The 26,313-nt window shown below is 38.4% G+C and overlaps 1 protein-coding gene across 1 annotated transcript in view; it reads right to left on the bottom strand.

Moving 5' to 3' along the window:
• Positions 1 to 5,071: 5,071 nt before the first annotated feature.
• Positions 5,072 to 26,313, bottom strand: part of LOC126416966 (signal-induced proliferation-associated 1-like protein 2) — a 153,460-nt gene continuing 132,218 nt past the window's right edge. Inside the window, exons 18-21 of the mRNA XM_050084847.1 lie at positions 21,101 to 21,399; positions 19,818 to 20,023; positions 18,552 to 18,833; positions 5,072 to 7,907 (exon numbers count right to left, since the gene is read on the bottom strand). Of these exons, the coding sequence (XP_049940804.1) occupies positions 7,703 to 7,907; positions 18,552 to 18,833; positions 19,818 to 20,023; positions 21,101 to 21,399 (992 nt within the window). The 3' untranslated portion in view covers positions 5,072 to 7,702. The remainder of the gene's footprint in view (positions 7,908 to 18,551; positions 18,834 to 19,817; positions 20,024 to 21,100; positions 21,400 to 26,313) is intronic.

Below are 26,313 nucleotides of genomic sequence, written 5' to 3'. Positions count from 1 at the left end.
CAAAATAGTGTTCCCGATGCCCACCCAACCTACAGAATATCCTCGTCCATTCCTACTCCAACACTGCACCCCATGGGCCACCCCTGTGGTCAATCCAGGTGAAAGACCTATCCCATATCCAAACAAACAGGACCTCCTACCACAGTCCAGTCGTGTATCTCCAACACGATAAAAGGCTGGTTCACATGTGACAAGAGCCATGTTGTAAATCAGCTGTGCTGCAATTACTACACAGCATACCATACAAGCTTGACAAGTAACCAACGTCCACTTGAATGAATGGCCACCAGCAGATTGTGGCACAACTGCAAACTTGACCATCTGGTTGAACATGCTGTGGACCACAACATTAACGACAAACTGCTATCACACAGGTCATTTTTACACTCCCTTACAACCAAGTATCTCTGAACTACACAGGGGGGAATGGTCTTTCCAGCATATCCTACACTCTCTCAATGCTCCTGGACTAAAGCACTGCTAACTTGTTTGGTCCTTACCTTTCCTGTACCACCTCCTGTCACACCACTCCTTCCCCATCTACATTGTATACTGCCTACTGTCCCCACTCTCCCGATGCCGCCGTCACCCCCCCCCCCCCCTTTCTTCCACTACTCTCCCCACATTCTGAATTTTTGTCTTGTTGTGTAACTGCTAAGTCATCTGGCGAAAGACCTGCCTCATACGACCCTGCAACCCCCTCCCCATCTTCAGACACTCAGAAAACTGCTTTCAATAATTGATATTCAACAATCAATCTCACCGTCACTGCAAGCATGTACATTTGGTCATTTGATTGTGTGTACTCCTACTAGAAAAAGAGCAAAAGCTAGAGTTAATTGTTTTTTATTACGTGTTTGTGTGCACCACACACCAGTCCTATATAGGTAAGTATTTGCCTTTCGCTTATTTTATATACTATTTTTATTTTATTTATTACAGTAATTGGGTTGTTCTGCCTTGTTACACTTCCAGTACACATGCATAATATTATTACAGTGGACCTCTGCTATTGTTTTAACAAATTGTAGCTATTAGATCCTGGTCTCGGGGTAGCGTCTTTGATTCATAATAAAACCGTCTTCGGTCCCGGGTTCGATCCCCGCCACTGCCTAAATTTTGATAAATAATCAGCATTGGCGGGTGAAGACTTCCGGCATAAGAAGTCAGCCTCATTCTGCCAACGGCCTTGTCAAACAGAGCGGAGGAGCGGATAGAGGTTCAGGGCACTCTTGTCCTAGGGGTGGGAAATTGCCCCTAAAGGTGGAAGAATCGGCAATGATCAACGGCATGAGGATGCAGAAGGCAATGGAAACCACTGCATTAAAGACAAGTAACGTGTATCCACAGGACATGTGGCCTGCAATTGAAGAAGTGTCATTATGATCTCTCCATTGGCAAAAGATTCCGGAATAGTCCCCCATTCGGATCTCCGGGAGGAGACTGCCAAGGGGGAGGTTACCATGAGAAAAAGATTGAATAATCAACGACAGGATGACAGGATAACGTTCAACGAGTCAGGGCGTGGAATGTCAGAAGCCTTAAGATGGTAGGGAAACTAGAAAATCTGAAAAGGGAAATGCAAAGGCTCAATCTAGATATAGTAGGGGTCAGTGAAGTGAAGTGGAAGGAAGACAAGGATTTCTGGTCAGATGAGTATTGGGTAATATCAACAGCAGCAGAAAATGGTATAACAGGTGTAGGATTCGTTATGAATAGGAAGGTAGGGCAGAGTGTGTGTTACTGTGAACAGTTCAGTGACCGGGTTGTTCTAATCAGAGTCGACAGCAGACCAACACCGACAACGATAGTTTAGGTATACATGCCGACGTCGCAAGCTGAAGATGAACAGATAGAGAAAGTGTATGAGGATATTGAAAGGGTAATGCAGTATGTAAAGGGGGACGAAAATCTAATAGTCATGGGCGACTGGAATGCAGTTGTAGGGGAAGGAGTAGAAGAAAAGGTTACAGGAGAATATGGGCTTGGGACAAGGAATGAAAGAGGAGAAAGACTAATTGAGTTCTGTAACAAGTTTCAGCTAGTAATAGCAAATATCCTGTTCAAGAATCACGAGAGGGGGAGGTATACTTGGAAAAGGCCGGGAGATATGGGGAGATTTCAATTAGATTACATCATGGTCAGACAGAGATTCCGAAATCAGATACTGGATTGTAAGGCGTACCCAGGAGCAGATATAGACTCAGATCACAACATAGTAGAGATGAAGAGTAGACTGAAGTTCAAGACATTAGTCAGGAAGAATCAATACGCAAAGAAGTGGGATACGGATGTACTGAGGAATGACGAGATATGTTTGAAGTTCTCTAACGCTACAGATACAGCAATAAGGAATAGCGCAGTAGGCAGTACAGTTGAAGAGGAATGGACATCTCTAAAAAGGGCCATCACAGAAGTTGGGAAGGAAAACATAGGTAGAAAGAAGGTAGCTGCGAAGAAACCATGGGTGACAGAAGAAATACTTCAGTTTATTGATGAAAGGAGGAAGTACAAACATGTTCTGGGAAAATCAGGAATACAGAAATACAAGTCGCTGAGGAATAAAATAAATAGGAAGTGCAGGGAAGCTAAGATGAAATGGCTGCAGGAAAAATGCGAAGACATCGAAAAAGATATGATTGTCAGGACAGACTCAGCATACAGGAAAGTCAAAACAACCTTTGGTGACATTAAAAGCAACGGTGGTAACATTAAGAGTGCAACGGGAATTCCACTGTTAAATGCAGAGGAGAGAGCAGATAGGTGGAAAGGTCTGATGTGATAGAAGAAGAAACAGGAGTCGATTTAGAACAGATAGGGGATCCAGTATTAGAATCAGAATTTAAAAGAGCTTTGGAGGACTTACGGTCAAATAAGGCAGAAGGGATAGATAACATTCAATTAGAATTTATAGAATCATTGGGGGAAGTGGCAACAAAACAACTATTCACATTGGTATGTAGAATATATGAGTGTGGCGACATACCATCTGACTTTCGGAAAAGTATCATACACACAATTCTGAAGACGGCAAGAACTGACAAGTGCGAGGATTATCGCACAATCAGCTTAACAGCTCATGCATCAAAGTTGCTTACAAGAATAATATACAGAAGAATGGAAAAGAAAATTGATCATGCGCTAGGTGATGATCAGTTTGGCTTTAGGAAAAGTAAAGGGACGAGAGAGGCAATTCTGACGTTACGGCTAATAATGGAAGCAAGGCTAAAGAAAAATCAAGACACGTTCATAGGATTTGTCGACCAGGAAAAAGCGTTTGACAATATAAAAATGGTGCAAGCTGTTCGAGATTCTGAAAAAAGTAAGGGTAAGCTATAGGGAGAGACGGGTCATATACAATATGTACAACAACCAAGAGGGAATAAGAGTGGACGATCAAGAACGAAGTGCTCGTACTAAGAAGGGTGTAAGACAAGGCTGTAGTCTTTCGCCCCTACTCTTCAATCTGTACATCGAGGAAGCAATGATGGAAATAAAAAAGGTTCAGGAGTGGAATTAAAATACAAGGTGAAAGGATATCAATGATACGATTCGCGGATGACATTGCTATCCTGAGTGAAAGCGAAGAGGGATTAAATGATCTGCTGAAAGGAATGAACAGTCTAATGAGTACACAGTATGGTTTGAGAGTAAATCGGAGAAAGAAGAAGGTAATGAGAAGTAGTAGAAATGAGAACAGCGAGAAACTTAACATCAGGATTGATGGTCACGAAGTCAATGAAGTTAAGGAATTCTGCTACCTAGGCAGTAAAATAACCAGTGACGGACGGAGCAAGGAGGACATCAAAAGCAGACTCGCTATGGCAAAAAAGGCATTTCTGGCCAAGAGAAGTCTACTAATATCAAATACCGGCCTTAATTTGAGGAAGAAATTTCTAAGGATGTACATCTGGAGTACAGCATTGTATGGTAGTGAAACATGGACTGTGGGAAAACCGGAACAGAAGAGAATCAAAGCATTTGAGATGTGGTGCTATAGACGAATGTTGAAAATTAGGTGGACTGATAAGGTAAGGAATGAGGAGGTTCTACGCAGAATCGGAGAGGAAAGGAAAATGTGGAAAACACTGATAAGGAGAAGGGACAGGATGATAGGACATCTGCTAAGACATGAGGGAATGACTTCCATGGTACTATAGGGAGCTGTAGAGGGCAAAAACTGTAGAGGAAGACAGAGATTGGAATACGTCAAGCAAATAATTGAGGACATAGGTTGCAAGTGCTACTCTGAGATGAAGTGGTTAGCACAGAAAAGGAATTCTGGTGGGCCACATCAAACCAGTCAGTAGACTGATGACAAAAAAAAAAAAAAAAGTTATTAGGATTGAAATACTTTGAGCAGTATTTTATCACTGACAGTGAAGAAGTATATATGATTGCAATTTTATACGATTTTTTTATGATTTTTGTGGATCTGTGTGTTGGTATTTGACATTCCATCACCACTTGCATTAAATCAACATTAAGGAAATTCTCTTGAAAATTAAAGTCAGTCTGGGCAGCCCACAATTTATTGAAAATAGCTTCAGGGAATGAAGACACTTAACTCAATAGCACATTCGGTATATTCTTGGGAATCTGAAGTTTGGAGAGTAATTGTTGTTGTTGTTGTTGTTGTTACTGTCTTCAGTCCTGAGACTGGTTTGACGCAGCTCTCCATGCTACTCTATCCTGTGCAAGCTTCTTGATCTCCCAGTACTTACTGCAACCTACATCCTTCTGAATCTGCTTAGTGTATTCATCTCTTGGTCTCCCTCTACAATTTTTGGAGAGTAATAAGTAGTCAAAATACAATATACTACCGCTGATGATTTCTTGGAGGGAGGCAGAGAGGGGGAGCGAGAGACCCCTCTTCACCCCCCCCCCTTACACACACACACACACACACACACACACACACAGCAAATGTGCTCTGCAATTTTAAGTCAGTAGGCACAAAAACAATGCCAGAATTTTGAACAATTGAGCAAAAATGCTCGTAATGATTTCTCTTTTACCAGGAAGAAAATTCACAACTTTACATTCAGAGTCATTAACATATATTTACAGCACTTTACTTCTCATTGGTATAACTTTTTCAGTTTGATCAATAATCTATTTACAGCACTTTCAATATGCACATAGGTACATCACATATATTTTGCAAAAAAAAGCATCTGAGGAAATTCAATTTATTTCCTTACAGTTATTGACTGAGTTGAGTGGATGCAATGAACAAAAAGTGAGAAGATACAAATATTTTGTTCACTAACTTAATGTTAAGTTGGGAATATCTGCAACATTATTACCAATAACCTGGAGTGTAAAAAGAGGAAAGTAAGTCTGAAGATAATTTATACACTGTCACTTTTAGAAGTTTTAGTAAATGGTAACAGATGTAAATTGTCCATATTTCACTATCAGTCTTGATTTATTTGAAATTATGATCTAATAATTTACGAAGGATACATGGTATGTCAAGTACAGTGGCTCCACTTTAAGGGAGATGAGATAGCCACACTTCAAATACATTACTCGTTACTTAAATGGAACACACAACAAGTTTCAATATGAGAAACAAACAGCACTTAATGCAAAAAAGGAATGCTTTCTGTGAAAAGTCTACATACTAGTGGATATGACAGAAGCTAAAATTTAAACTCATTCCAAGAATACAGTGAAACATTGTTCTGGTCCCATTCCAAGTTATCTTTGTAGAATATTATTAGGAAAAATTATGAACAAGAACTATTTGGTAACTTCAGTGAAACTATGACTTCTTATGACACACTGTGAAATGAGAATGAGAAGTGCTGTTATTGTTTAAATGGTGAATAATACAAACAAACGCTCCACTGGTCAACAACCTACTAGAATAATTAAATTTGTACATGTCTTCTTCAGTAACTGAGATAAATACTTAATATGTTCTGCCTACAATAATACTGCAAAATATTACTAAATTAATGTTATCACTTTACACATTAATCAATAAAGGGAATCACACTTTCATGTAACGATTGATACATTTGACAATTGCACATGAGTAACATTTTATAATACACTATATACATAATGGCTTATTTTATATAAAGAGCTTGTCATATTAAGGCACCAACAATTTTAGATGAAATGACATACCAGCTGGATTCCAGTACTGTTCCACAAACAAATATTTACTACTTATTTGCAACTTGCATATATATTGACAATCTCAAGCAATTTTCTCACAAGTTTGTTTTAGAAGAATGCTTTGCTCCACATGGTACAGTCTGATAAATTACTAAACTGTCAATCCAAAAATAAATATATGAACAGTATTCCGTCCTCCTTACAAAAATTATTGATGAAATTATTTATACACTGATGAGTTACATGTATACACTACTTCCCTTGTATGGGCAAATGTAATAACTCCCATCAATAAACACTTAGTATTAAAATAAAGTATCAAATTCACATTGTTTCTGACTATATGATTACTTTGGCTAATGTTACACATCATTCTGACTTTGCATCATTGTTTCACCCAATGATCCACGGATTAACTTTCTCGTATCTTTAAAGTGATTCATACCATCCACATGACAAGCACAGTTCACGCCTTTCAGGCACTGCTGATTCTAAACAGTAAATTAATGCACATTAGATATTTTGTGCGTATATTGTAACAAGGAGATTAATGAATGTAAACAGTCTTTTCCTACCTTTCTAGAACTCTGCATAATTTGGTTCATTTTATGTGGACATAATTTAAATATCATTAAACAGTACAACAATACATATAAGGATAGATTTTTGTGGATAAAAAGCTGCTTAAAATTACTAAAAAAAGGCAAAACTTCAAGGTAACTACTTACAATGAGATACAACAATGTCTGTACTGTAAAACCTGTCAGATGTTTTTAAACAATTGTGATGTTACTGCATCCTTTTCTGATAGACCTTCATTCCTGCACTAACAGTGAACAATCTACACATATCACAATATATAAGGCATATATCAGTGTGCCAGTTGTTCCAAATGATGACACCAGCAGTCGCCTAAGTCAGCTTATCTTATGATTTTAGGTATTTTGACATGAACACCTTATTTCATAGAGGGCTGCCAACAAAGTAATATAATTAAAATCTAGTGCAGTGTGTCATTCAGTGAAAGACCTATCATTCTAATTATTAAATTACAATAAAATGTATGCAAAACATTTCAATGTTACCCTATATTTCTAATTTTCAGTAAGAGATCTCAATAGGAAAATACAGAAATAAGATGTAAATTTATAGGCAGTTCTATAGCTGGAAGATCTGAGTACTGAAAGTACAACTGACACAACACCTAAGCTTTCTGCTCATATATTTGTGTTGAAAAAATTCAATTGAAATTTGTAACTAAATGAGGTGAAAATGCACAAGATGTTTAAATATATCATACTTCTGAAATAACATGACAGGCATTAAAAGTCACTGCATGGCCCACATTTATGTTTTAGTGTGTAAACTGAATTTGAAAATGGCCATTCAACTGCTATATAGCATGTTCAATTACTTGATACCCATCAGTAACCAAACTGTTACATTCTTATACTCCTCATGAAAAATACAGTTTCTGCTGTAACTCTGCCATACAAACACAACAAAAATAGCTGCCACTTCACTTCACACTCTACATCTGATTTGGCTAAAGAAAATTTCCAACATGAAGCTACTGTCTTTCTAGAGTGTGGAAAAACCACTCTGTGAAGCGACGTAGCTGTTGTGCAGCTGCATGTGACTCCTCTTGTAACCGCCTATTTTCATCCCGCAGTCTCCGATTTTCATCACGAAGTCTACGTACTTCATCTTCCAATGATAGTCTACGTCTGTGATCCTGCTGAACTGATCTTCCCTGACGACCAGCACTTCCAGTTCTGCTTAAAGGACACAATAAATTCATCTTTATGTCAAATGTATTTGATAAAGGAATAAAAGGAAAATTTTAATATGACATCAAATAATGGAAAATTCAGAATGGAATAACAACAATATGGGAAGGGTGGACTGCTACTCACCATAGAGGATTGAGTCACAGACAGGCACAATGAAAAATAATGCTAGAAATAGTCAGCTTTCAGACAAACAAGTCCTTATGAGGGATTTAATCCAGCAGCTGAATATTTTTAGCATTCTTTTTCATTATGCCTGTCTATGGCTTAATGCCACCTTTTGTAGTGAGTTTGTTCTTACCATACTGTTCTTAAAATCTTACTGTATGAAGATTTGTAAATATTACTTGCCCTAAACACAGGATATATTAATAAAAGTATCTATATTAAAAGAGCACACTTTCACAACAATGAGACTACTCCTACAAACAATGTGTACTAGCTATGAAAAACCAGTACAACTTAAATATTGCATTAATTACCTATGCATTTTCTGGTTTTAAATGGTAAAATGTAATAGGTTGAACAGAAAAACCCTTTTTAGGTCATCATCTAAAAGTGCCCCCAGTAAGGATTGGTGTACAGAGCTCTTACAGCTCTGTCAAAGAATACAGATGAAAATAGAAGAGGCAAAAAAATTTATAGCACAAATGAAATAATTAAAACTTTAATACAAATACTAGCTACTACACATTGTGGCAGTAAAACAGGTAGTACTGTTAATATACATAAAACCCAAGAGCATAAATTTCAAGTGTCGGGGATGATAAAAAAAAGAAGACTCTTCCAACTTCTTAGGTGTACATGTAGACAGCAAATTAAATTAGTCCTGCCATATTCTGGCTCTGGCAAAAAGATCTAGTTCAGCATTGTTCTTACATGTATAGTTTGTGCAATTACATAGTCACGGTTGCTTTCTTTGGAACTCCCACGCATTGTCGTCTTATGGCGACATCTTTTGGAGTAGCCAGCCCCTAACAAGAACTGCACAGAAGACAGTCCACATTATGGTGTCAATCCAAGACACAATTGAAGGTATCAGTGCCCCAAACTACAGATTTTCACAGTGATGTGATATGTCATATCTTCTCCCTTGTATATCACATCAGTAGGACAACAATACAAGGTAAAATCAGTACTTACACAGCAACAAAATTAACTTCATCTTTGCGCAGAAATGACTAGCTTACTCCAGTATGAGAAACCAAAATACAAAAGAAAATTGAACAAATACCTCTCACAGAGATCACGTTATTCCACTGATAATTTTGTACTGAGATGTCTCATTGTGTATGCATGAATACGATCTCTTACTTTTTGTTGTAAAATATACGTCTATTTCCTTGTTTCACAGTATTACTTCAGTCACTGAGTACCAACACTAATGTCTCAGACTATTCATCAACATAAATTCTTGTTTTCATGCACAAAATAAAATATTTTTATCAGTATTTACATGTCCACTGATCTAAGTGATAACATGAATCTATCAAATTCTGCTATTATGTATTCACTATTTTAAGTTTTGTAAATATTCATTATGGTAAATTTTGTAAAAAACAGTCTCTTTCCATACTCTAGCAACTCTACTGCTACTGACAAATGGCATTTGTATACACATAAGCAAGGCTACTGGTTTCAGTGTAGTTAGTTTTTATTTTGGCTGGACCAGTATCAGGCTACATGCCCACCTTCAGAGGTCTTGCATAAGATACACAATACATTGTTGTTGTTGTTGTTGTTGTTGTTGTCTTCAGTCCTGAGACTGGTTTGATGCAGCTCTCCATGCTACTCTATCCTGTGCAAGATTCTTCATCTCCCAGTACTTACTGCAACCTACATCCTTACTGCAACCTACATCCTTCTGAATCTGCTTAGTGTATTCATCTCTTGGTCTCCCTCTAAGATTTTAACCCTCCACACTGCCCTCCAATGCTAAATTTGTGATCTCTTGATGCCTCAGAATATGTCCTACCAACCGGTTCCTCCTCCTTGCCAAGTTGTGCCACAAATCATCTTCTCCCCAATGCTATTCAATACCTCCTAATTAGTTATGTGATCTGCCCATCTAATCTTCAGCATTCTTCTGTAGCACCACATTTCCAAAGCTTCTATTCTCTTCTTGTCCAAACTATTTATCGTCCATGTTCCACTTCCACACATGGCTACACTCCATACAAATGCTTTCAGAAACAACTTCCTGACACTTAAATCTATACTCGATGTTAACAAATTTCTCATCTTCAGAAGCGCTCTCCTTGCCATTGCCAGTCTACATTTTATATCCTCTCTACTTCGACCATCATCATCAGTTATTTTGCTCCCCAAATAGCAAAATTCCTTTACTACCTTAAGCGTCTCATTTCCTAATCTAATTCCCTCAGCATCATCCGGCTTAATTCGACTACATTCCATTATCCTCATTTTGCTTTTCTTGATGTTCATCTTATATCCTCCTTTCAAGACACTGTCCATTCTGTTCAACTGCTCTTCCAAGTCCTTTGCTGTCTCTGACAGAATTACAATGTCATCAGCGAACCTCAAAGTTTTTATTTCTTCTTCATGTATTTTAATTCCAACTCCCAATTTTTCTTTTGTTTCCTTTATTCCTTGCTCAATATACAGATTGAATAACATTGGGGAGAGGCTACAACCCTGTCTCGCTCCCTTCACAACCACTGCTTCCCTTTCATGTCCCTCGACTCTTATAATTGCCATCTGGTTTCTGTACAAATTGTAAGTAGCCTTTCGCTCCCTGTATTTTACCCCTGCCACCTTTAGAATTTGAAAGAGATTATTCCAGTCAACATTGTCAAAAGCTTTCTCCAAGTCTACAAATGCTGGAAATGTGGGTTTGCCTTCCCTCAATCTATTTTCTAAGATAAGTCGTAGGGTCAATATTGCCTCACGTGTTCCAACATTTCTACGGAATCCAAACTGATCTTCACCGAGGTCGGCTTCTACCAGTTTTTCCATTCGGCTGTAAAGAATTCACATTTGTGACTTATTAAACTGATAGTTCGGTAATTTTCACATCTGTCAACACCTGCTTTCTTCGGGATTGGAATTATTATATTCTTCTTGAAGTCTGAGAGTATTTCGCCTGTCTCATACATCTTGCTCACTAGATGGTAGAGTTTTGTCAGAACTCACCCTCCCAAGGCTGTCAGTAGTTCTAATGGAATGTTGTCTACTCCCGGGGCCTGTCTTTCAGTGCTCTGTCCAACTCTTCACGCAGTATCATATCTCCCATTTCATCTTCATCTACATCCTCTTCCACTTCCATAATATTGTCCTCAAGTATATCACCCTTGTATAGATCCTCTATATACTCCTTCCACCTTTCTGCTTTCCCTTCTTTGCTTAGAGCTGGGTTTCCATCTGAGCTCTTGATATTCATATTCATACAATACATAATAATATATGGTGTGTGTGTGTGTGTGTGTGTGTGTGTGTGTGTGTGTGTGTGTGTGCACGCAAGCCACATTTCCTTATAAACCTCTGGATCTATTTCAATCAAACTTGGTGCACATATCATTTACTATCTGGAAAGAAACCCAGCGTGATTAAGAAGTACGTACCTTCCATAAGGCTGGGCGTGGGAGCACAAACAGAAGCATAACGTAGTAATGTCAATGAATTTCAACCACATTTTACATATACATAGGGCTCATTATTTATATAAAAATACTGTATGAGTAATTCAGTCTTACTTGCCACCCATATACTCGTGGGTGGGGATAAGAAGCCCAGATGTGTAAAAATATTTAGTAAAACTCACAACCTGGGAAAAAAATTGATGTTATGCTAAGCCACCCATCGCACCACTTTGGCGGGAAGGTGAGGGTGGGGGTGTTTGTGAAAAAGGGTGACAAAAGCATACGGTAACTCAGGGATGCTTGAAGCATTTTCAACATAATTTGTATACAACGAGATTCATTTTTCCATAGAAGTACTGCGAGAATGAGATATCCCTACCACAACTATGGATGAGGATGAGAAGGGGGCGATATGTAAAAATGTTCTTAAATGACCTTGTAGTGTTTCAAGAATTTCCGCATAACCACTTGGCCTTATACCATCTCGAACACACAGCATTTTAAATATAAGTGTGAGAGAGCCTATTTACTGCGCATCACCTGTCTGTGTGTGCAGGTTTGAAGTTTATCATGAGACAATTTTAGACACAGTGGTCAGACGGCACTGACAAGTGTTTGGCGGTCACACCATGGAAGCTGTTGAGAAAGAACAAGGAACGTTTATGTATTCAGTGCTGTTCTGTAACTTTGATGATTATAGTGAAAAAAGAACAACGGAGTTGGAAAGAGACTTACTTAATGTTCATTTAGGGCATGGAGAGGATAAGACATGTTCAAATGCAGAATGAGAATGTACTTCGGTTTTAAGCCAACCCTTTCTTATGTGTAAATAAACTCTGTTTTTAACCTTTGAACACAAGAAGTGACTTACTTGACAGTGTGTTTATGTGGAGAATCAGTTTTGTAAAAGTTTGATGTTCAAATATACGTTGTGAAATGAAGTGAAACTGCTTATGTCTGCTTATTTTTATAAGTAGAAAGAGTCTTGAGAAATTTCTGTTCCTAGCATATATACTTCGGAGAAGAGGAAAGGAGGTTGCAGCAGCAAGCTAACCAGCAAGGAAAGTTGGCTGACGATCTCAAGTAAGTTGTATCGTTACAGAAGTAGGATTTTGCACTTAAGTTGTCCAAAGCGCTAGAAAATGTTCGCTTTTGTTTCATGTATTTAATTCCTTGGAATACATTTAAAATATGAAATGCAATTTGCCTCTTATTGTGCTGCTCAGTGTGTCAACCAGGTCAGAGACTGTGCACTACAATGAGTCAACAATTTTGGCGCGTTTCATGACCAGAGGTCAAGCCATACAGTTGAGTACCACAGATAAATTTAACATCCTCTCTGACGTCTTTTACTGTGTGAAACAGAAAATCAGACAAGTAAATGCAATGTAAATAAAATATGTGTAAATATGCAAAGCTGCAGATAAAAGCCTAGTAGACAACAAAACAAGCAGCCTTTTTTTTATCTACATAAAAACAATGTGCGAATACATAGAAAGAAGGATGCTTTATTGTATGATTATATGATAGCGGAACAAACACTGGTAGCAGTTACTTCTGTAAAATATGTGGCAGTATGCGTGCGGAACAATTTGAAGTGGAATGATCACATAAAATTAATTGTTGGTAAGGCGGGTACCAGGTTGAGATTCATTGGGAGAGTCCTTAGAAAATGTAGTCCAACAAAGGAGGTTGCTTACAAAACACTCGTTCAACCTATACTTGAGTATTGCTCATCAGTGTGGGATCCATACCACATCGGGTTGACTGAGGAGGTAGAGAAGATCCAAAGAAGAGCGGCGCGTTTCGTCACAGGGTTATTTGGTAACCGTGATAGTGTTACGGAGATGTTTAGCAAACTCAAGTGGCAGACTCTGCAAGAGAGGCACTCTGCATTGCGGTGTAGCTTGCTCGCCAGGTTTCGAGAGGGCGCGTTTCTGGATGAGGTATCGAATGTATTGCTTCCCCTCCTGAGGAGATCATGAATGTAAAATTAGAGAGATTCGCGCGCGCTCGGAGGCTTTCCGGCAGTTGTTCTTCCCGCGAACCATTCGCGACTGGAACAGAAAAGGGAGGTAATGACAGTGGCACGTAAAGTGCCCTCCGCCAAACACCATTGGGTGGCTTGCGGAGTATAAATGTAGATGTAGATGTAGATATAGATGTAAAATGTTATTCATCAACTTCATACAGGCTTCAGCACACCGTGAATACAAAATGTCTACTGCTATTATGATCAATGGAACTCATAGAATAAATACTGTAATTTCTCTAAGACGATCCTGTAAGTAAGGCTTATTTTAAACTTAAGCGTCATTTAACTGTGCCGGTTTGCAACTTAATGTTTCCGTTGTTTAATTTTAAACTTAGGTCATTTATCGACAGTCCACATTTTGATAATACAAGGAGAAATAAAATAAACAAAAAGATATGGTTCACATTGATTTTTATCTTCACTAACTTTTTTTGGGTTTTAAGTTTGTCAACTCTGGTATCACCATCTTTAATTACCACCACCCTCCTCCTAATAGCACAGCTGTGAAATGTTTATCTTTGTTGCCACAAATATTTCACAGTTTCTTCAGAGTATGTTGCAGTTTCTGAGGCTGTGGTTACAGTAGAACCTGAGAATACAGCTGCCTTTTTTTTTTTTTTTTTTGCTGAGAACATAACACATTTCACTTCTATACTGATTTGAGAATGTTACATTGTTCCAAACATATCATCTGCCTGCCACTCTCTCTTTGGCTGTGTAGAACCAGTAGCTGATACACACACTTTCGTTCCCACTCATACCTTGTGGTGAGCATCGACAACACTGCTGCAGGAAACACGGAAGTATGCCACTGGCCCCTGTCTAGACTTACTGCTTCCTCTAGAAATATGTATCGCTGTTGTGTATTTGTCCAAATTTAAAATTAATTCAAATTGATTCAGCCAAACTGCTGTTTAAACGAGGTAGAAGTTCATAGAAAGCCAGAGTGTGCAGTATTGATCCCATAGTAGTCAACACAATGTAACTTGCTGCCTGCTCACCACTCCCCTTCCCACACTCAACCTAGTTCTCAGCCAAGCTGGTGTTCTCGTTGCCCCTCTAACTCTTCCTTCCCAGAGTTTTGTGTTTTAACAGTTGTGAAACATAGACTGCAATATCTTCTAGGGTAAACGTCATATGTAGCATCACCAACTAATAAACAAATAAAAGATCACAACTAATTCAGTAAAAAGTCTCACTTTCACTCATCCCTTGATCTAGTGACATCTGTTAATACTACCTCTTTGATGGGTCTTGCTACTGTAATTTATTTTTGAGATAGCAATTACAGTCAGACCAATATAACTTATTTCATTTTTTAGACATTTCATTCTGGATCAATTTTCTTTCTTGGTTCATGTGTATTCACCATCTCATTCTGAAGCTGACTAAAAGCGTGAACATTTTTAATCATTTTTCTAATACGTGAACACCAATCAAATTTCTCATTTGCAACCCACTTGTTAAATAATTATGGTATCTCATAACCAAATAAAATATTTACTTGCATTCAGAATCAAACAATGTTTTTTGAAGGACAACACTGTCATCTTACCTTTACTTAAAAAGCACCATAAATGTTTGCATACAGTATCCATACAAATAAGACAACTTTTATTGCAAACCTGTTCAAATACAATTAGAGTCTGTAATATGATAGAATTTAATGCCATGTCCTCCGGTGTTCTACGAAGTGTCAGATTTTAAACAGAGCAAGACTGTTGTGGTGAATAGTTCATAGTTTCTAACATATCACTTGCACCAGCACCGCACAAGTCAAAGGTCCTGTGACTGACTGAGCAAAGTCAATACTGTATTGAACACTTCAGTATATCATGAAATCTTGACTCTGTCTAAGCACAATTATCACTTGCCCTACCCACCCTTCTGAATTCTTCAAAATAAATCTGCACTTGATCTCAATAGCCAGTAAGACGACACTATTAACCAATGTAAAAATGTTTACCTCAGCAGCAATGGTTTAATACTTGAATATAAGAGGACACTGTAGTTTTCGAATGATGAATCTGGGAAAAAGTCGCATTTTATAATTGAATAAATACAGGATAAGTTTGTAACATGTAGAAGATCAAATTAGAAGTTCCTCCTCCAGCAAACAAAGATGAAAAAGTGGAAAGGATAAGTAGAACAGAGCAATACACAGGAAGTAAGTCAACATGAAGTAAACTTACTGTTTACATTGAGAGACAGAACTCAGACACTAATGAGCAGCTATGTGAAAAAAAGTGCCATACATGAACTGAAAGAAATATACCATCAATCACTAACTGAAGTAGAAAAACTATGTAAAGAATGCCATAACAAGAATCTGAATTGCACCACTTCTGTAAATTAACTGTAAATTAAGACAGAATAATCACAGTTTTAAACAGGACTCAAAAGTTTTACATTGTATAATTTAATTATAATAATGTACTACACGCTTCAGTGAGTTAAAATGGCAGCCAGCAACCATCAGTCACAGCTATTTTTCGAGCTTCATGTGTTTCATATGGAAGGAAAGTGTAGAGTGAAATACTGAGGGATTTGGTAATATATGATGTGACTGAGCAAATGAAAAAAAAAAAAATAGTTTCTTGGTAAGCATTTTACTTTCAATAAAACAATTAAGAACCAACATTTTCAGTTTTGAAAGTTTCCTTTGCCACATAGCCTTTCAAATGATTTCTAGGTAATTATCTGCTAGAAAAAGATTCCTTTGAGTCTCATAATGGCTTGGTAATGAATTTTTCATCTTTATGTAGGAAGTCATTGCTAATCTGACATTCAAAATGTGGTAAACTATAGTACTTGGAGAGTGTCTCATCAAGAAAAGTGTGACAGCTGGTTGCTTTCTCCAAACTGGAGCACAAACATATTTCATATAGACAAGGTTGATAACAGCAGGTTGAACCCAAAGGTGTTTTATGGTTCACATTTCTCTTTTATGCATGATCATGAAGTTTGGATTTCATTAATAGTTTCAACTTTGTTTATGAATTTAATACAGACCACAACAAATACACCAACATATCCACCTATTAGTCAGTCATCCCACTGACTCCAGTCAACAGGATTTAAACCCTAATAATCTACTCTTGCTTATCTGCAGAGTAAAACTTTTGTCCTCAAAGCATTCAGTAACTGTCAGTGTTAGTATTCACAATCTGAGTGCCATTTATTCATTAATGGCATAGCTTTTGTTCACATTTCTCAATGTTTTTAAGTTCATTTGACAGAGTTAATTTATTGATTTAATATTTACTGTTACATTTTCATATCTTGTCAGTCATTTTTAAACATGTAATTACAATATTCACATGTACACCCCAATCACATTCCCTGTTGGCACCATATCTATACCTTCTCAGTCACTAACAAAGATGAGCACGCACACTTGCAGGTTTTTTTTTTTTTTTTTTGCGTGACACTAGAAACAGCTTAGTTTACTTTTAGATGTACTAAAATGTGCCTGTCTGCCACATCCCAACATCCCCTCTATGTGGTGAGTAGTCGGGGATTGTCATGGCTACGGGAGTGTGTGTTTGCGTGTTGTGTTGCTAGTGAAAGAACTAGTGCTCAAAAGCTATTGTGAATGCTGTTTTCTGTTGTGTGTTTCTGTGATCCACGTATCAATCCACTATAGCTGAGTGGTTGCTTTTCCTTTATTTTACCTATATCACTGTCATTATTCTATCCCTACAGGGGCAATATAAATGCGTCTGAAGAATATCTCTAGATTTGAAAGCTGTAACTTCCTAAAATCATGCCCTGAAATGACATCAATTCTGTGTGAGAATATGCCCACTACACCCAGAATAGATTTTTGTCGCCCTCCCGATCTCCACAATATCCATGTCAGACCCTATTCTCCTTGTGCACCTATCTCCCTACCCTATGGCTCCTACCACTGTGACCACCCCTGATGCAAGACTCATCCTATACATCCTCCGACCACCACCTATACCAGCCCTGTAACTGGCAAAAGAACATACATCACTATCAAAGAGAGATGATGATGATGGAGGACGCTCAACTGCGAGGTTAACTGCACCCGTACAAATCCCCAACCTTTGCTCAACCCAATCTCACCACCTTCATGAATGATGAGGAAACAATGAGGACAACACAAACACCCAGTCACCTCCAGCCAGGTGAAAATCCCTTACCCCACCGGGAATTGAACCTGGGACCCAGTGCTCGGGAAGCGAGAATGCATCCGCAAGAGCACTAGCTGTGGACTCAAAGGGAGAGCCACCTCTGAAACGACACATCGTGTAACAGCTGTTATGTAAACACTATTAGGCCTTTTACATCAGCATGACTACCACACAGAGGCTGAACGGGCATAGGCAAAGGGTGTATATAGGCAACACACAATATCCCGCTGCAGAGCATGCTCTACAATGTGACCCTCATGACCTTGGTGCCTGTTTCACTACATGCGCTATCTTGATTTTTTCCACAGACACTAGTTTCTCAGAACTCCACATGTGGGAAGTAGCACTATAACATGTCCTTGGTTCTTGCCACCCACCTGGCCTTAATTTACATTAATTCCTTCTGCCTCATCATTTCATCACAGTAACTACTCCTTTCTTCAGTCCATTTTACTTTTGTACCTCTGTCATTTCCTGACCTGTCTATTTTTCGCTGTCCCCCTGTGTGTGTGTGTGTGTGTGTGTGTGTGTGTGTGTGTGTGCGCCAACATCGGCAACAAATCTGAAGCAGTTAATGTCTACTACATCACTAATATGCAACACACACAACAAAGGTCCCAACGTAATTCCCTGGGGGCATGCTAAAAACTTGTTATTGCTCTTGGCACACAGCACTTTGTGCCACTTGGGACAACTGCCCCACCAGCACTGGCATTTGTCTATCACAAACTTATTTAATCAATCTATATCAATTAGTTGTTTATTTGTCAATACATTAATTGTCTATTGTTTATTTATAGTACTAAGAAGCTGTAATATCTTTTTGAATACAAACCTCACGCTGTCTAGGCCAAGTCTTTCAGCTACATCATCCACCCAATGCCCAAGGCTCTCACCATTGCGGGCTGCTTGTAGTTCTGCACCGGCACCAACCCCTACTCCTACACCACCTTCTGAAGGTGGCAAATGCAGCATGGCCCTTGTTGCTGTATCTACTAGACTCGGCCAGTCCATCTGACGGGCATCTGGCAGTGGTAGCGACAGGGGCTCCGTTTTTGATCCACTACCAGTGCTGACTGTTCCTCCGACAGTTATCTGGCGTCGATACGCTGGAACGCTACAGTGATGACAGCTATTAAGGCATACACAGTAGCATGAGAGAAATCAACATACATTTTAATTACATTAAAAAGTAATTTCACCTTCTCACTTTCATTAATGCGCCAAAGGACTCTTTACAACAATTTGTGTAATTTGTGGCTTCAAAGAGGAAACAAAGTAAGAAATGCATCAGAGACATATCATTCATCAGTTTCTCACATATTGTTGTCACCTAATGTGCAGCTTAGAAAAACAATGAACACTGCATGAAAATTTTGAGTTTTTCACATGCTTCTCATGTTCTCTAAAGCACCCATGGAACCCCCAGTTTCCAGCAGTACAGCATCCGTCCAATGGTAAAACTGCTTCAGCTACCTTCAGGACAACATGTAACTACGTAAGATGTCAGTAGTTCATTCAATGAACAAACTGAAGACATGAGTGGAAATAGATAGCAACATAAGGATATTGTGCAGCCTGAAGCAGAAGTTCTGGTGCGTGGAGAGAGAGAGAGAGAGAGAGAGAGAGAGAGAGAGAGAGAGAGAGAGAGGAGGGGGGCTTAGAATGGGGCTGACTTTATTTGATGTCTCTGATGTGTTTCAGATAATTCACAGACAAATGTTTCACCATCTTTAACATTCACTAAAGAAAACTATGGAAGAAATATACACTAACCAAAGGTGCCATATTTCAAGATTGTTGTTGGTTCCTACAACATTCAATCACTGTCCACCAACAGTGTGTGGCAAACCAGCACTAGTTTTTGTTTCACTAGCTACAAATCTAGATTTCACATGTCATATGTCAAAATAAAAACACTTAAGAGATTGTACTATTAGCTCTCCAATGAGAGAAACTCATGGAGAACCATATATTTATCATCTAACTGCAAAATATTATTATTATTATTATTATTATTATTATTATTATTGTGTTAGAGACTCGTCTAACAAACTAACTTTTTTATTACTATTCTTTTTGTCTTTGTTTCGGGGCATACCTGTCATCTCTATCGCGGGGAATGATCTTGTTGTCAGTCGGTGCTGGACTTGACGCTGTACTAGCATTCGAGATAACTGTAGCTGGTCTTGCCGTGGTAAGTATTACTTCACGTTCACGTTCTCGGTCTCGGTCACGACTGTGGTCACGATCTCTCTCTCGTTCCCGTTCACATTCTGGCTCAGCTTTGTTTACACAAAGCTTCTCCTGGTCATCAACAAGCAGTATGAATGCACAGGAAACATAAAATACAAACCACAGTATGAAATAAAAAGTATTTTTGAATGGAGCGTCTAATTACTTGGGGGCCAAAAAAGGAACAATTTGAGACTTGTTGAGAGACAAAACTTCGAAATTATATTCAAATCTCTCACTTTTATAATTTTAAAAATACAATTACCTAAGGAATGAAAACTACAGGTGAAAAGCTAACACTAGCCTACTTTTCCATGTATTGTGCTATAGGAATTTTTATACATTTCAAAGACTTCAGTGTGTTTTCAAATTTGCATGCTTTCAAATTTGCATTTCTGTCAAATTTGACCTTAAAGTTACTCCTCTAGGGAGCCAGAAAATAGATATCAATCTTGTACCAGTGATATTTTTTGCAGTCATTTTCAACAAGTGATACAAAATAAGTATTCATTGCGATACGCAGTGGCTAATTTAAAAAAAAAATATATTATTTCTCGAAATGCCATATGTTTACTTTTCCCAAGAAAACACCTGGTATACTACTTGATGTGGAAATTTTAGGACAGGAAGCAATATGCAGCACAGACAAATTATACTGAAAAACCATAAACAGTATAATAAGTCAGTGTTTGTAAATTTAAACACTGATGTTTATCATTAACAATTCCGTTTACCTTCCTCATATATAGTACAGGCCAATCTGAAATGAATACAACAATTACCAACAAACGTCTGTACCAATTTAATACATTGCAATATATCGATATGAGTTACAGAGAATGTAAAAGAAAATTCAAAATTTTGATTGCTGTGCAAGACTGAGCACTGCCAAATTGGGGTATGGAGGGTTGTACATTTTTAAATCAACATCTTTCAACCCACTGAATTTGGCCATCTTCATCTGTGGAGCTAACAGCCATGGATACATCATCATCATCATCATCATCATCATCATCATCATCACCACATCTGCTACTACTACTACTACTGAACAATAAAACATGGTGGCTGCAGTAATAGTACAAAGTTGCTTCAACATATTATTATACAATGTCAATTGCACACTTGAGGTAGATAAACTGATTATACCTTTTCAGGATTATCTTCATAGTCTGGATTAATTAGCCTCATTAGTTCTTCTTGCAAAGAACTTGAGGTAAGACCAGAACTAGCACGGTGCTCTCTGTCTGTCCGAGACCTTGGTGTTACTCCAGGCCTGAGCCGTGCCTCTCCAGGGCCTGGGTGGTTCCCAGCTGCATTTGCTGGACGAGGGCTGAGGTTTCGACTGCTTCCACTGCTGGCATTGGTTTGCTGAGACTGCTGCTGGCGCCGAGGAGTGCGACGAAGACGAGGTGAAACTCCATCGCTGCCACCACCGGACAGGTCATCTGCCAAAATTCATAACCAATCGGAATCATAAACCAGTAGTGAAAACAAAGATGGAGACTTTACATGACAATGTATGATACATCAATTCATTTAATGTTAATAATCACTCCACTAGTGATATTTTTGAAATGATCCATAGAAAAATCAATTATAAAGCTCCAACACAAAGTCCACCTTGTGATAAAAATAAATGGAAACATATGAGGCATTTGTCACTGAAGCATAAATTATATTGTGTGTATCTGACAGGACTTATTTAAGTAAAATAATTTTAGTCAACATACAACACAAAACAAGAAAAAATGAACCCCCTCACACTGTCTCAAACAGTACGCCTAAGCTCCACAATATAGGGTAATGAAAATTAATTATAAATTAAGAAGGAGGTTAATGTTGATGATAAGTATACACTGAGAAGAAAGCTATAGAAAGCACTGGCAGTGAAATACTGCTACAAATTGGATGAATGAATACAGGATTAATTGATAACTTAAGCTGAACAAAACTTGTTAGGTATCCCACTAATCATATACAGCTGTACATATAAGTACCATTTTTCTGTTATACTTTATTGGTGTAAAAATTATTGTAAGTACAGCACTATCTGACAAATCTTCTGTACACAAACCAGACTCATTGTAAATATGTATCTTGAGATGAATAAATCACAATTCACTCTCAAAGAACTGTAGAAGAAAATGTTAAACAGTTTAAACATAGATTTTGATTTCTAGAACCTAGAGTTTATCAAGACACTTCAGTGTCCATATATTGGTGAATAAACAATTCTGCTGACAAAGTAAGGAAAACTAAATTTCACAATAATTGTCCCCAATTTATTTTCATTTTCCCTCCCCTTAGAATAGTTTTCCATGGCTTGTTGGTCTTACGAGGAAATTATCTTTCATAATTCATACAATGATTTGATCAAATCCTTCAGTTTTATAGTTTCAACAGTGTCGTGTACCTATGCATTCCCCATTTTTTATGACTTTGAATCTTTATGAAAACACTTATAGAAGTAGCAACAATGGGAAACAATTGGTGGTGATCACACGAATATGAAGAGCAAGAGAAATCACTAATGAAAGAATTTCTGACAATGTAAAACTTTTGTCAAAACTGTGACTGAAAGCTGTTCTTCTACAATGTGGGGGCACTCACAGTGTGTAGAGAATATCACACAGATTTCTGCTCTCACAATATAAAAAAAATTCCACATAATAAAACTTCAGACTTTACAGACAGAGCTGAAAATATAGAAGGGCAAACATGAAACAATCATTCGCCATTACTGCCCGGGGGAAACAGTGTGAAGTTGTTCAGCCACCTGATGCAAGTCTTTCTATTCGATGCCACTTTGGCGGCTTAGCGCAAAACAAGCACCTAGTCCCCAAGCAAAGAAAATTTCCAACCCAATCAGGATCTGAACCTGGGACCCCATGATCTACAGATATAGCAACGCTAACCACTAAACCACGAGATTCTGATTAAATGAAAGACTGACAGATTTTCCATCATCAAAATTTTGTGCACACACTCTGAGAAAGCTTGTTTCTGAATATCAAAGCTGTTGCAATATACTGGTGATTGGTGGAGCGGGGACAGATAAACATTTAACTTTTGAGACACTAATACAATTTCCAGTTCTCAAATCTTCCTCCTTTAATCCAAGTAGTTACATGCATCCAGATCAATCAGCATCAAATGTCACTAATGCCAGAATATATGTTCATAAGCAATTACCCATATCACATAAGAATCAAGGTGATTGACACCACTTGCTCTGGTAGGCAACCCTCATCAGGGAACTGCCACTAGATGCCTCAGAGGCAGTGTAATGATTAGTAAAGCTAAAATTCATAACCAGTTCTATAAAAACATATCCAGTGTTAATTGTAAATTACATTATGTTCATTTTAAACAATGTGCAACATGACCTTTGGAACTTCTATAAACAGTAATGGTGGAAGCTAAATTGAGTTAGAATGGCTTCAGTTTTGGGACCAGTCTTATGGGATATGGTTAGGTGAATATAGGGTTATAAGAAGACTGAGGCGCCAAAGAAACTGGAATATGCGTGCATATTCAAATACAGCGATATGAGAACAGGCAGAGTACAGCGCTGCAGTCAGCAACATCTATATAAGATGACAAGTGTGTGGAGCAGTTGTTAGATTGGTTACCACTGCTACGATGCCAAGTTATCAATATTTAAGCGAATTTGAACGTGGTGTTGTAGTTGGTGCATGAGCAATGGGACACAGCATCTCCGAGGTAGTGATGAATTGGGGATTTTCCCTGTATGACTCTTTCACAAGTGTACCGTGAATATCAGGAATCCAGTAAGACATCAAATCTCCGACATCGCTGCGGCTGGAAAATAGTCCTGCAAGAATGGCACCAATGACAACTGAAGAGAATTTTTCAACATGACAGAAGTGACCCTTCCACAAATTGCTGCAGATTTCAATGCTGGGCCATCAACAAGTGTCAGTGTGCAAACCATTCAATAAAACATGATCAATATGGGCTTTCGGAGCCAGACTGCATGACACAAAGCTTTATGCCTCGCTGGGCCCATCAACACTGACATTGTACTTGTGACGACTGTAAACATGTTGCCTGGTCAGACAAGTCTTGTTTCAAATTGTATCGCGTAGATGGATATGTACGGGTATGGGAACAGCCTCATGTATCAATGGACCCTGCATGTCAGCAGGGGACTGTTGAAGCTTGTGGAGGCTCTGTAATGGTGTGGGACATGTGCAGTTGTAGTGATATGGGACACCTGATATGTCTAGATATGGATTTGACAGGTATGTAAGCATCCTGTCTGATCACCTGCATCCAGTCATGTCCACTGTGCAGTCCAATGGACTTGGGTAATTCTAGCAGGACAGTGTGACACCCCATAAAGCCAGAATTGCTAACAAGTGGCTCCAGGAATGCTCTTCTGAATTTAAGCACTTCCACTGGCCACCAAACTCCCCAGACATGAACATTATTGAGCATATCTGGGATGCCTTGCAACGTGCAGTTCAGAAGAGATCTCCACCCCCTTGTAGTATTATGGATTTATGGACAGTCCTGCAGGATTCATGGTGTCAGTTACCTCCAGCACTACTTGAGACATTACTCGAGTCCATGCCATGTCATGTTGTGGCACTTCTGTGTGCTCAGCTACATGATATTAGGCAGGTGTAACAGTTTTTCTGGCTCTTCAGAGCACAAAGTCAAACAGGGGTAATGGAGGAGCAGATTTAATAATGAATAAGGAAATGCAAAGTGGTTAAATGAATGGCATGTCGTCGTCGTCAGTCCGAAGACTGGTTTGGCGCAGCTCTCCACGCCACTCTATCCTTTGCGAGCCTCTTCATCTCGTGGGGAAATACTGCCACTTACATCCTTCTGAATCTGCTTACTGAATTCATCTCTTGGACTACTACTATGATTTTTACCCCCCCCCCCCCCCTCCAATACTAAATTGGCGATTCTCTGATGTCTCAGAATGGCTCCTATCAACAGATCCCTTCTTTTGGTCAAGTCTGCCACAAATTTTTCATCTCCCCAACTCTACTCAACACTTCATTAGTTATGCAATCAACTCATCTAATTTTCAGCATTCTTCTGTTAGCACATCTCTAAAGCTTCTATTCTCTTATTGTCCAAACTATTTTTCATCCATGTTTCACTTCCATACATGGCTTCACTCCAGACAAATACTTCCAGAAGAAACTTCCTAACATTTAAATATATATTTGAGGTTAACAGATTTCTCTTTTATAGAAATGGTTTTCTTGCCATTCCCAGTATACATTTTATATCCCCTCTACTTCAGCCATCACCAGTCATTTTGCTGCCCAAGTAGCAAAAGACATCTACTACTTAAAGTGTCTCATTTCCTAATCTAATTTCCTCAGCACCATCTGATTTAATTCAACTACATTCCATTATCCTTGTTTTACTGTTATTTATGTTCATCTAATATCCTTGTTTCAACATACTGTCCATTCCGTTCAACTGCTTGTCCAAGTACTTTGCAGTCTCTGACAGAATTACAATGTCATCGGCAAACTGCCACGTTATTTATTTCTTCTTGCTGAACTTTAATTCCTATTTCAAATTTTTCTTTGGTTTCCTTTACTTTCAATGTACATATTGAATAGTATCAGGGGTAGGCAACAACCCTGTCTCACTTCCTTTCCAACCACTGCCTCTCTTTCATGCCCCTCGACTCTCATAACTGCTGTCTAGTTTCTGTAGAAGATATAAATAGTGCTTCACTCCCTATATTTTACCTCTGTTACCTTCAGAATTTCAAAGAGAGTATTCCAGTCAACACTGTCAGAAGGTTTCTCCAAGTCTACAAATGCTATGAATGTATGTTTGACTTTTCTTAAACAATCTTCTAAGATAAGTCAGAGTCAGTATCAACTCGCGTGTTCCTACATTTCTCCAGAATCCAAACTGATCTTCCCCTGAGATCAACTTCTACCAGTTTTTCCATTCTTCTGTAATGAATTCATGTTAGTATTTTGCAACTATGACTTATTAAACTCATAGTTGAGCCCTAAGAACAGCATAATGAATGCATTATCATAGCCAAAGAGAGACACAAAGCTGACACCTACCACTATAGCACAAGGTTATACATCACATTGGTCTGTAGATGAAGAAGCGATTGAGAAAATGTATGACGACATAAAAGAAATTATTCATGTAGTTACGGGAGACAAAAATTTAAATGTGACGGGATACTGGAATTCAATAGTAGGAAAAGGGAAGGCAAGGAAAAATAGTAGGTGAATATGGACGGAGAGAATGTAATGAAAGAGGAAACTGCCTGGTAGAATTTTGCACAGAGCGTAAATTAATCACTGCTAACACTTAGTTTAAGAATCGTAAAAGAA

Source organism: Schistocerca serialis, chromosome 8 (assembly GCF_023864345.2).
Source record: "Schistocerca serialis cubense isolate TAMUIC-IGC-003099 chromosome 8, iqSchSeri2.2, whole genome shotgun sequence".
Classification (NCBI taxonomy): domain Eukaryota; kingdom Metazoa; phylum Arthropoda; class Insecta; order Orthoptera; family Acrididae; genus Schistocerca; species Schistocerca serialis.
This window is presented reverse-complemented; position numbering and strand designations above follow the sequence as displayed.